At 37.1% G+C, this 13,823-nt stretch overlaps 1 protein-coding gene across 1 annotated transcript; it reads right to left on the reverse strand.

Annotated features, from left to right (window-relative positions):
• Positions 1-12,424: 12,424 nt before the first annotated feature.
• LOC105952272 (agamous-like MADS-box protein AGL86) lies at positions 12,425-12,901 on the reverse strand. The gene has a single exon (XM_012975805.2). The coding sequence runs from the start codon at positions 12,899-12,901 to the stop codon at positions 12,425-12,427; it is 477 nt and encodes a 158-aa protein (XP_012831259.2).
• Between the last annotated feature and the right edge of the window lie 922 nt (positions 12,902-13,823).

Below are 13,823 nucleotides of genomic sequence, written 5' to 3' on the forward strand. Positions count from 1 at the left end.
TTAGTGTATGTGTACTGTATCTCATTAGTAAACGGTATTGCGATATCGGCATGCATAAGTGGGTGCTCGTAATTTGAAAAGTTCACTGAACTTCCTCCCCCTAAAAATCTCTAAGTGGTTCTCAATAATCGAGTAGAGATATATATGGTATAGTTGTACACCATTAGTCCTTATGACCTAGATATCACCGTGACTTCACTAGAAGACCAGCTGTATCGTGACCTGTCTTTGAGTTCCACCGAGGACCGCCCCAAGGGCCAGTGTTCGTACAGTCCGAAATCTAGTGGGAGGTCTGTGCATTATAGTCAGGGATTCGGTCGCTAGAATAGTCTTGGATGTTCTCTGTGTTCTCATAGTTTGTAATCTCTAAGTCTCTGGCCAGAGCTGATGCAGTGATGATTAGAGAATTCGATTCTCTAAGTCATGCACGTACCGATCACAACACTTAGAACGATCGCACCGTTATTGAACTACTAAGGTGGTCTCGATGAACCAATGCCTCTAGTTCAATCGGGACATATGAATCGAAGGGATCAACTGTACGTTAATTATATCAAAAGATTCTTGCATGCATTTCATTTGTATCTAGGGAATCATGACACGTAGTTGCTAGACGCCAATCTTTATTAGCTGGGATTAAGTTGAAACGAGCTTCATCTTAATCATAACAGTAAGGGACGAGTTTAGACCACAAAGGGTTGTGGACCCACGGCTAGCTTACACTTGAACCATCGTGGGTCACACTGCTCGTGCACTCGAGATCTTTGAATAAACAGTCAAAGATAAAAATGTTTAATCTTTGCCTGATTGGAAGTCAATGTGATTAAGTCAAACATTCGTAATTTGGAATTATGAATGAGAATAAGAAAAGGAACAGAATAGGCGAATATCTTAGTGAACTTTCTAAATCGGGAAGTCTGCAAATTTAGAAAGTGCACTGAATTAGGGTTTCCACTTTCACAAATTGGAAATCGAGAATTGGCACTCGTAATGACGAGGACATTACAATGATTCCGAAAATGTAATCGTTACAATTTTCCGATCATTGAGTTGTGAGAAACGAGCGAGTAAAGAACTACGAACTTAAGCTGTTGGGCCCGGTCCAACTTAAGCCCGTTAGGGCTTTTATAAAAGACACTATAAATACCTGATTTATAGGTCTTGCATAAACACACAACACAATTACAAACCCTAGCTGCTCGAATTCTCTCACTCGGCCGACTTCTCACCCACGGCCGCCGCCACCGCCACCGTTGGTCGCCGGAATCAGCCCCTTGTGCCGATTGGATTTGGTACTTTTTTTCCTCTTTTCTTTTCTTCTGTCTATTCTAACTTTTGCGTGACTAGTGCATGTATTTAGTAGATCAAAGTATACGAGGTGAAATTCGAAAGGAGGAAGATCGAAGAATCGAAGAACCGAGAAGCACCCCCCGAGCCGACGCCGCACGCGCCATCACGCGTCGCCCGAAGATTGCGCGTGATCCACATGCGCCGCCGTCGCTGCTCCCCGACTGCACGGATTGGTTTCTGTGGCAGTCTTGCTTCGATTCTCGTGCCTACCTCACGCTTCAAGAGGTAAACCTTCGAACCCGATATTCGATTAGGTTTTTAATTTAATTAAATGAAATTATGTATATATGATCGTTTCCGTAGTATGCTTTCATGGATTTATGTGTAATTAATGTTTATACGAAATTCATGATTTACTGCGAGCATGCTAATTGATTTACTGTCGATTAAATTAATTCGCGTGACTGTCGTTATTTTAATTTTCGCTGGAGGCGCAAAGGTACGCAATTAATTTGTTTAAATAATTGCCGGGCATGTGATTATGTGAATTAAATTCGTTTATTTCACGTAAATTTTTTGTTTTCTGCTGCGTACACGTGTCCGATTCCCCATACCCAGACCCCTGAGGATGCTACTTGTCTCCATGATCTTCCTCATTCCTTGTGCAGACGCGACTCGCTTTTTGCCTAGCTCAGGAATTTGTCTGCCTCTTTCTCTTTGTTTTCTTTTTACCCCGCTTGTCCATTGCTGCTTTTTAACATGATCTTCTTTCCGTGTGGCTTAGCGGGCTCCATCATCACCTCTGGCTTTGGTGAGGAGGATCCTTATACTCAGAGTAGGGTTATCTGAGAACTCAACGGCCAACTGGCCGATGCCCGTGCCTTTGAGATTTTCTAATGTGGTATGTATTTGCGTTTTAATCTGAGGTGGTCTATGTTGCTTAAAATGTGGTTATGAATCCTGTTAATATCCAAAACTATATAGTTATGTTACATAGACACGGGAACATGGACACAACGACACACAGCCATGGACACGGAAAAACCTTTAATAAAAAAAATAGGACACGAGAACGTGTGAATACGTGTAAATATTCAAAATATAGGGATCTATTTGTAAATTATTAAAATGGTTTTTTTTGCTTATATATATATATATATATATATATATATATATATATATATATATATATATATATATATATATATGACTAATTTTTTATAGACCCTCCATTCTAAGATTATATAGGTCCTAGTCCAAGTCATAAGTCTCATTTTGCTAAAACCCCTAGCTGATTTGCCCTTTGCAGCAAAATAACAAAATTCTTTTCCTAAATATAATTATCCACCAAATCAGGTTTTAGCTAAAATTGAGGCAAAAAAAATCTCAAATCGTGAGATTGAAACTGCAAAGCCTCTCCTCTCGTTTCTTTCAACGCACCCTATCCCCTAATTCTCAGATCGATGGAAAGGTTGTAAATCTGCAAACGACACTGCAGCGAAAAATTTGCAAATCTCGTCAAATTGAAACATGCAAAAACTCTCCCCCATTTCGTTCAACCCAAACTCTGTAATCATAGCCCCTTATTGTTGAGATCGATGGAGAGTCTGTAGGTCTGGAAACCGAGAAGATGGTGCAAAATCGAAAACGTACAGGTAATTTACTATTTGTTGCATTTTTATTGTATTTTTTTTTAAATCATGATTCATTGACGAAATCCAATGGGTTGTTTTATAAATGAAGTGAAAGACATAGATTTGGAGCCTACGGCCCCAGGTAATAATTTTGTTTTCTGCAAAGGTTTTTTTTTGTTTGTTTTTTATTTTGCTGTTTTTATGTGTATTTTGCACTTTAATGTTTATTGTGTATTTTGGACTTCTTGTTGTAATGTATACTGTATATTGTATATTTCATTACACTTTGGTGGCATATCAATTTCGCAAACCTGCTATGTATTGTTGTTAGTTATGTCTTGATTTGAAACTGTATATTGCTGTCGTGATGGTATATTTCATAACACTTTGGTGGCATGTCAATTTTGCAAACCTGATATATATTGTTTTTAGCATAGTATGTTTTGCACTTTGTTGTTATTTACTTATAATTAACTGTTAGCATATTATTATTTGCACTTTGCTGTTTATTTTGGATTTTGCTTATATGATGTGTTTTTTGCTTTTATATTATATTTTATTTGCACTTTGTTGTTATCATAGTATAAGTTGCACTTTATTGTAATATTTGCATTTTGGTGTTGTAACAAATGGTTTCATCTATCATAACAAAATACTTGTTGAAAATTACTTGTTATCATTGTGGATCGTTTGCATTTTGCAGTTTGTTGTTGACAATTGCATTTGGATATGGTTATTTGCATACTTTTATTTGTTTGTTGTTGCCACTATTTTTTTATTAGTTGTTGTTGTTGTTGTTGCTGTTGTTGTTGTTGTTGTTGTTGTTGTTGTTGTTGTTGTTGTTGTTGTTGTTGTTGTTGTTGTTGTTGTTGTTGTTGTTGTTGTTGTTGTTGTTGTTGTTGTTGTTGTTGTTGTTGTTGTTGTTGTTGTTGTTGTTGTTGTTGTTGTTGTTGTTGTTGTTGTTGTTGTTGTTGTTGTTGTTGTTGTTGTTGTTGTTGTTGTTGTTGTTGTTGTTGTTGTTGTTGTTGTTGTTGTTGTTGTTGTTGTTGTTGTTGTTGTTGTTGTTGTTGTTGTTGTTGTTGTTGTTGTTGTTGTTGTTGTTGTTGTTGTTGTTGTTGTTGTTGTTGTTGTTGTTGTTGTTGTTGTTGTTGTTGTTGTTGTTGTTGTTGTTGTTGTTGTTGTTGTTGTTGTTGTTGTTGTTTTATTTTATATTTTATATGTTGTTGTCTGCAACTTGATGTTTGTTGGTTGTCCCTTACATTTTATCTGAATAATACTACGAGTCATATTCTCTTAACTATTTCTACAATCCGTACGCCTGACATGGGCGTTGGAGGGGTTTCCGCCGGATCAACCCCCGGCCTAGTTCAGGTGTTCTTTGTTCGCAGGTATCTCAGGGCCATCTGGCACGTGAGCAGTGATCCACTTTGCTCTCCCAGCTCCCTCTATCTCAACTACTTAAGGTGGTCTATTTCTAGCATCATCATAATAGCCGTCTGTGGGAAGTCATACAAGATTACGTAGCGCACATGATGTCCCTAAGTCATCTACTGGGAGAGAACGTGTCGATGCTAACAACCTCCCACCTCGCGGAGGCTCTGGCTTGCCACTTCCTCCTCGTAATCAGGATCCACCTCATGAGGTCCAGATAAATCACCCGCAGCATCCAACACTCCATGCTCCTCGAACAGTTCAGATAACCGAAGAGGCCTCCAACACATGATTGCGGAAGCTTCAGCCTATGCTGCCACTGAAGCAGTGGCACAATACATCGCCACTGCGGGAGTCAACGCTCCCCCTGCAACTCCATCCGTGCCACAACGACCTCCACCTCCACCGGATAACGCATGCACCTCAAACTCTAGATCACGGATGCAACAATCTACTCATCGCCATGATGCACGAACTGGGTGTCAAGACCCACGTTCACCTCCGAGAGGCAACGCCTCTCGCCAATGAGGTCCTCCACACAATAGTGGAGAGGATGAAATTAACAGTCGGGTATCTCGCTCGAATCACCTTACCTACATAGGTAATCCTATTGGTGGAAGGGCAATACCTCAAATAAGGTGCAGTCCCTTCACTGTCGCCATACTCAATGAGATACTTCCCCAACAGGTAAAGGTCTCGAGTCTACCGCAGTTCGATGAAACTAATGACTTACATGAGCACCTTGTAAGGTTGTACGCCATGGCAGATCTATATGGCCCCACTGATACGGCAATGTGCAAGATGTTCCGCGCAACGGTGTCCGAGCGAGCATTTAGCTGGTTCAACTCCTTGTCCATTGGGTTAATAGAAGCTCTCTCCCAACTGACGGATCGCTTCACCAACCATTTTGCTATCAATAAAGAGTACGCTAAGACTTCCGCGTACCTCTTCACTATCACTCAGAGAGAGGGCGAAACTCCTCGCAACTACATTCAACAATTTGTGGAGGCAGCTCATGAAGTTCCTAACGTAAGAGGAAACATGCTCTCTCGAATCCTTCAACAAAACTTGAAACAAGGTAGATTCAAGGAATCTATCGACGGAAGACCTCCAGCCACGCTGGAAGAGTTATTAAGTCGCGCTCAGAAACACGTACGCATCGAAGAAGCTTCGACCCTCGCTCTTCCTAAAAGGAAAATAGATGAAGATCACTTCGACACCCAGAAACGAGATGACCTACGACAATCGTCGACATCTCGTGGATGATCTCCTTCTATGTCTCTGGATTTCCAATGATGTCAATGACACTTGGAGCATCTCGAGCCATAATAAAGTTAGTGATCACAACATCCTAAACTGGGGGGCTATCCTACCCTAAGGATGATGCATCCCCTCACCTCTCTACATCAATTGGACGAAACACCTACATCATCTACTTAGTACAAGTTTAGTTATTTCGAGCGATTCGCTCCCTACTTATTTATTTACCTTCGCCTCAAGTAGGCGTGTAAGCTTCGCATTTTTAATCAATGAATAAAGCAAGTTATTTCCCTTACTCTCGGTGTTATTTCTCTTTCACTACATAATTATTAGCTCAAGTCAACATTAACCCTGGGAACACTTAGAGATATTATGATAATCTACATAGTCTGGCCAGCTTGATTACATAAACATATCTAATTGTTTTCATTGGGTCCTACATTTAAAGCGTGACCACGGTCCTAACATACTTACAACCCATGAGGTCTGACAAAGGGCACGATCCTCATCAAAAAATCTTGAGAGACTGATCCCCTCATCAAATACATCACGGAAAATGCTAAATGTAAACACATACAAGCAACGCGTCAAACCAATGACAATGTCAAATAATATAAAAGTCAAATGAAATAATAGCGAGCATACCATCTATTCCAAGTATGAAAATACAAGAATTATCATCTACATCTTTGTCCACATCATCGATATCCTCTACTTCTTCTCCCCCATCGAGAAGGCTCGGTTCTACCCATCGGACGATGTCCTCATCAACCACACCCGCGTCGCGAAAATGAGACAACTCCCAAGAGGAGATAATTCGCCCAACATCGCTATCCCGCGGCGAAACGACTCCCACGAGAAGATAATGCGTTCAATATCATTATCCCAAGACAACACAACTCCCACGAATGGACAACTTGCTCAGACCCCCGAAATTACTTGACGAACTTGACTTGAGTGACTTGTCGACTACTAGTACCAACTTCGTTGGTAGTATCAAATATACCAACATTCGGTCCAAAATCATCACGTCAAGTACCATTCAAGCACGCCTCAATTCGGAAAAAAAAATAATAAAAAGAGAACAAGGGGTCTGACGCGCGCGCGCGACCCAAGAGAATGAAGAAAAAAAAATTGCAGCACATCTACAATGTCGCGCGTGACTTCCACGCGCGTGCGGCGCACGAGCGCTGCGCTACTGTGCTCCTCTCTCCGCGCGCGTGCATGCCTGCTCTTGCTCCCTCTCCCCGCGCGTACAACGCACGCGCCCCACCCCCTCTCTCCCCGCGCGTGCACCGCACGCGCATACTCCCTCTCTTCGCGCGCGCCTCCCCATGCCTCCATCAAATCGCGCGCCTCCCTATAACATCAAATCACGCCCGCGCGTCAGATACTACCCATCAACTCGCGCGCGCCTCCCCGCACGCACCTTATCGCGCGCAACTTCCAATGTGCACCACCAAATCGCGTGGGAATTTCATTACGCTCCGCCGCAACAATTTCAACGCGCTCTATCAAATCGCGCAAAAATATCAGCGCGCCCCACCAAAATGCTAGCGCTCTCCAACGGATCAATAAAAAAATTTATTCCTCCACGTCACGCTAACGATTAACTAATTACTACAACACCGATGTACTCTCGAAACGATTCGGTACCCTTTTCGACTCGGCTCCCTTATCGATTCAAGAGTGCGAGGCTTAATGATATGCCTAATTGGGTCTACCCAATGGCCTACTTTTCTTTACACTAATGGGCTACGAGCCCAATATTGAATACTAATACCACCGAGGCCCAATAATCTTCAAGTAAGATTTGGGCCTGACAGTCTCAATTAAGGTATAAATAAAGGTTGAAACTCATTTCTTAAGGTACGCCCTATAATCTGAATAATACTACGAGTCATATTCTCTCAACTATTTCTACAATCCGTACGTCTGACTTGAGCGTCGGAGGGGTTTCCCTCGGATCAACCCCCGGCCTAGTTCAGGTGTTCTTTGTTCGCAGGTCCCAGGGCCATCTGGCACGTGAGCAGTGATCCACTTTGCTCTCCCAGCTCCCTCAATTTCAACTACTTAAGGTGGTCTATTTCTAGAATCATTAGTGTGTGTGTGTGTGTGTGTGTAAATTACAATTGCTGATACAATATCTCCACCGAAACTCGCAAGCACCGGAAAAAGTCAAAACGCAATTCGGGATTTGTGAAAGAAATGGGTTTCTAGGGTAATGTTTGGATACATTTTGGGAGTAATTTTTATTTTATTTTAGAGAAATATGTTTTGAGAGATTAATTGGAGATTGAAAGTTATGTTTGTTTATAATTTGAAAAGGAGACAAAATATATATATCGGGTCAAATGTTTAATGGTATTACGAAAATGTATTCTAGAAGTGCCGGCACCACCAACATAAGACGGAGGTGTAGGCTGATCTTCCAACGTGGCATCGATGAACATTAGTTCATTTTTCAAATTCTCGAGCATATTCAACGATATAATATTATCTCAAGTGTTGCTCGAGTCGCATTTATTGATACACTTCAAGTTCATAGAAATAATCATCCGTGTGATCTTATTTCACCAGTTCGTTAATCAGTTGTTGATATTATTGAAGTTCATCCGATCCCTATGAATTGTTAAAAGGGTATCTTAATCATTAAGAGTTTACACCTAATTACTTTAAGTACCGTATTGAATTTTGGGTAAATGAGTGATACCCTCTAGTTTTGAAAATATATATGAGAAGGTTCAATAAATTTTTCCACCCTAGTCAAAAATCCAAATTCTAATCTTAAAAACCCCCTGAGCAACTTCAAATACTTGTTTTACCCTTTCAGTTAAATTCAAACCCTAATCCCCTAGCCTTTTTTTTTCACTCGCACATCTCTCTCTCTCTCTCTCTCTCTCTCTCTCTCTCTCTCTCTCTCTCTCTCTCTCTCTCTCTCTCTCTCTCTCTCTCTCTCTCTCTCTCTCTCTCTCTCTCTCTCCCCACAGCCCTCTGCTCCCCTACCGCCTTGCGCCGCCCACCACCGCTGCTTCCCCCCCCACCTCCTTGCGTCGCCGCCCCTTTTCGTGTGCTCGACGCCAATCGACGCCTTGAATCACCCATCCAAATCGAATAGACTGGATGATGCCAAAAATGTGATGGGTGAGGGTTTGTTGGTTTTAAATTCATTTTAAATCTCTTTCTACTTCCGTTTGATGAATGGTTTTTACGCTATTGTTTTAGTTTCTTCTCTTTTTTTGGTTGATGGAGGGCAAACCAGATCTACTATGTTTTTCAAGATCTGTGAAATAAATATTAAATTTTTTTTCTTTGGATTAGTTTATTTTTTTATTTTGTTTGATTCTTATCTTGTTTAGTTTAGTTATAAATCATATGTAATTTAATTTTTGTACTTATTTGAAGATGATCTGAAATGCCTCAACTGTGAGAGCTTTGTTTGTCTGTAGTAGAAACTTAATCAGTAGTTGTTACTTAGATGAGTGATTTGGGTCAGTTGAATGTACAGTTATATGTAGTCATATACAGTCATATGTAGTCATGTATAGTCATGGCTACATATAACTATACATGACTATAGAACTTGTAGTATACTATAGTCATTTTGTAGTCAATGTCAGAACAGTAAATTTTATCAAAACAAAAATCACGTTTTTTTATTTATTTTTAATGTAATCTAACTCGCATGTTCCATGTTGCTCTTTAATTAACTCGTATGTTTTTGTCGCATGTTTTTCTTTTTGTATAATTTTATGAGATGCAGAAAATAAGATGCGGTGAAGTGCCTTGTGAAGTTAGATTCATGCTACAGTAGTCTAGACTTTATGCCATTATATATGACTATAGATAATTGTAGATAACTATATAGTCACATGTAGTAACATATAGTTATATGTTTGCTATAGGTTTTTTAATGTACAATAATGCTTGTTCATGTTTGAAGAATATATGAATATGATTGTGTTTTTTCATTTTTTGTTTGTTAGTTAATTTATAATATCAATATCCAATTTGTGAATTTTGTTGTTGGTGTAAATGAATTTTGTGGTGAAAAGACGAGCTAATAGCAAAGACCCCTGTGTAATTTTGAATTGCCATAAAATACCTAGTCTTAAAATAATTAGCAAATACCTCTCTATAATCTGTTTTATATAGGACGCAACCACTTTCATCAAATTTGGATATTGACTTTAATGAAAAGACAAAATTGCCCCTAGTTCTTTAATAATATTTCAACTAAACAAACATAAATGTAAATAATATACATTAAAAAAAAATTGACAGTAACCATCTTCTTCCCGTAGCCACCCCCACCCTCCCCCCAACTAAAGTTCTTTACCAAATATTTGCCGTAGCACCACCATTACATCCATCCCCCAACCCCCACTACCCCAACTCTTCCTCCCCATCAGCAGTGCACCAGCGCGTCTACATCAACGGTACCACGTCATAACAACGTCGATTATGATTTCTCCTAAACAAATAAGTCGGCGAAAAATAAAAATTAAAAAACCCAATTTAAATACTTCAGAGCCCTTCGCCGGAGGACTATTGAGGCGAGTTTTGCTTCGATTTTTTCGGATTTGTATCCATCTAATGGGAATTTGGATCCTCATGTGTTGTGAATGACACACAAGAGAGATGTTGGTTTTCTTGTGGTGGCATTTGTGGTGTGAGGTGAATGAAGATACAGTGGAAGGGGCAATCCTAGACAACAAGGGAAATGGTAAGGGGGCGGCGTAGCGGAGGTGATGGATCATGGGCGAGCTGGGATTTTACATTACAGTGATGGTTTTAGGTGTAACCAAGAAGAGGGTTTCTCATAAAATATGAGGGAATGAAGTGATAATTTGAAAACTTTGTTTTGGGCTTATAGGAATTTTGGGGGTGGATTTGTATTTTTTTAAATCTCTAGAAGGGTATTTAAGTCTTTGCTAGTCATAATATACAACCCAGTCTCACAAACCGCGCGTGCGACACACGATAAGCTGTTAGGGACTTTATTAGCTTTGATGAATTTTCATAGGGGGGTTCTTGCTAATATTTTTAACACGAGGACTTTTTTTAGGAATTAAAGATTACACATGGGTGGTTCTTGCAAAAAATCCGTAAAAAGACAGTACATGACTACATATAATACATGACTATAGAACTTGTAGTACACTAGTCATTCAATACAGTAATTTTACCAAAATATGAATTAATAAAAAAATAAAATAAATAAAAAAATTAAAAAAATTAAAACAAATGTAAAAACTCAAATATTAAAAAAAAATACAATAATAAAAGAATAGTAAAATATATATATATATATATATATATATATATATATATATATATATATATATATATATATATATATATATATATATATATATATATATATGTATATATATGTGTGAATAAAAAAACTATTAAAATTAAAAATCATGATATATGTAGTACAAAAATACTAAATGCAGGCCCAAAATGCTAAATGCAGTTGGTGAAAATGATTAATGCAAGTGGGCGAAAATTACATATAATGGAACAATAGTACTTTTGCCTCTTCAAGAATATCTCAAAAGAAGAATTTTAGGAGTGAACATATCCCTATATATTTTCCATATGAGGGATGTATATCAAATAGACTCTTGAATTTTTTTAAAGTTTCAAATAACATCAAGTTGAATTTAGCGTTCTGGTATAGAATGACAGGGTTACAAACTTTTTCTTCCTTTTTAAATCATTTTTTTCTTCAGAAAATGTGAAATGAAAATTTATGTTTTAGTTAACATTCTTTAATAGTATTATTTCACTTAAATATTATCAATATTGAGGGAGGTAAAAATATATTCACGGAAATTTAAGGTTTTGTTTTTATATAAAATAATTATAATTATAAGTTATAATGTATTGGAAAACAAATTCTAAAAACAACTGTTAATAAACAAGGCAAACCAAACTTCACTATGCCAATTATAATATTCATTATTTAAATTTTAGCAGTAAAATTGACAGTTAAATAATAAATATTTTACGTTACACATTTCGAAATAAGGATTTAAATTTAGTCTGGATAGAGTCAATTAGTGAGGTTTATAATTTTAATAGTATTGTAGTCAATCATTAATTAGTGATTTCTTGTATATTCTTAACATTTTACCATAATATGAAATAAAATCCTTCAGATTAATTTTTTTTAGAAGTTAAGTTTATAATCTTTTTTTATTCGAATAATTATAGCCAAAATACGTGAATCATTGGTAAGTCTTAAAGAATCGAGGACTATGAATGACGTAGCGTTACTCCGATCAGAATTAAATAACAAGTTGTGTACTGTGGTTTTATAATATGCATTCGGTTATATTAATTCCGTATGATTTGATTCTATAATAAATTAATTATTTTCTTCTAATACTCGTCAACGCTTCTCTTCGTTCGTATAAATATGTGCTCATTGAAACGTCCTAATCAAGCATTCATACGAAAATTTCATCATTTCTTTAAAATGTTATATTTCTTGTAGCTTTAGAGAGTTTATTCTATTTTTCCTTCTCATCTTTTCATTCATTAAATTTAATATAAGATGAAGTTTTGATCTCGCAAGTTCTAGGTCTTTTTTTGTTACTATATAGAAAATCTGAAAAGAAATTCAAAATAATTTTCAGTTAGTACACAAAAATTTATTCCATAAAATAACAGAGAAGAAAGAAAAATTACTACAAAAAACATTGCAAGATGTTTGTGATGAAAACTCAGAGATTGATCAACATATTCCGATACGGCATCGATGAATCATTGCTCATTTGGTAAATTCTCGAGCGCATTCAACGATGTCTCTCGAGCTTCTTTAGCATCTCATTTACGAATGTGTTTAACCCATCCAATTGATACAATTCAAGTTCATGGAAATAATCGTCCATGTGATCTTGTTTCATTATTTCGTTCATCAATTGCCGAGATTCTTGGAGTTCGCATCTCCTTTCCCGTTTCGATACACTTTCTCTCTCCTCTTCCGTTATTTGCTCCATGAATTTCTCGTGCTTAACCATTCGTCTTCTTGTCTCGAAATCTGGATGGTTGAGAAATTTATGCAGCCTCTCGCTGAAAATCGGAGGGGATGGCCACAACATTGCGTTGTCTTGTCCTAAATCGTAAAGACGGCGTCCGTTTTTGTGGATTATTATTGCAACCTCGACTCCACAAAGGGTGGAGAGTTCGCTTGCTTTGTTGACTAACCGGACTGTTTTTTTCTTAAATGTTTCATTTCGCTTGGTTTCGTTAGGTATTAGTTCGTGTTTCATCCTAGATTTTTGTTTTATTTTCACATGTAATTGTGGATATTGGATGATTTATTTATAGAAGATGAATGTATTCATTGTATATATATCTGTATTTTTTTTTTGTAAGAGCTGTTATAATATGTCTCATTGTCTCAATTTAGTCAAACATTTGACCCTCAATTTCATAATTTTTTTGGTGGATTATTATCCATACCTTGAAAAACAAGAGAGGGAAAGAATAATATTGCTTACAATCAATAATTATTCAATATTTTGACGAATATTGAATATTTTGACGAATATTGAGATGATTGTATATTAAATAAAAGTAATCCCAAATCAATTGAATAGTTTTCGTCAATTTTATTATGGTATATGGTAGACTACTATATATAATATGTTCGTCTCTATCTTATCTTCAATTGATAGGGTCATAAATTCATTCAATACATATATATAATATATATATATATTCAAATTTCAAATAATTATATTTTGATTAGGAAGATCATAACAGGATCCGACAAATGATTAAATACTTGACATTTTAAAATTAATATGCAAATTAATTACGAGAAAGGAAAATAAGTTCAACCGTTGTTACCATATAAGAAAATAATTGATGTAAACATGAATTTGTGTATTAGAATTCATGTATTAGGGTTTTGCTGCTTATATTTTTGTCAAGTCTAGTTCCTCAAATAATTTTAATTATTTATCCATAATTAGCACATAATTATTTCGTACAAGGAATCAGATTTTGTTAAACGATACGAAATTGAAAATAGGGCAAATGGCAAAAAGGCCCATCACATGGAACTTAAATGCATTTTAGTCCACAAAAAAAACAGTCTCTCAATTAAGCCCATCCCCATGTTTTTAGTCTAAAATACCCTCAATAATATAATTCTTAACAATTCCACCCATTATGCTCTAACTTCCT

The sequence above is a fragment of the Erythranthe guttata genome, chromosome 12, assembly GCF_056151865.1.
Source record: "Erythranthe guttata isolate IM_541 chromosome 12, IM_541, whole genome shotgun sequence".
NCBI lineage: Eukaryota > Viridiplantae > Streptophyta > Magnoliopsida > Lamiales > Phrymaceae > Erythranthe > Erythranthe guttata.

Bases quoted from the DNA above. Each gene is read 5' to 3' on its own strand.
- LOC105952272 (XM_012975805.2), bottom strand. From the start codon at position 12,901: ATGAAACACGAACTAATACCTAACGAAACCAAGCGAAATGAAACATTT.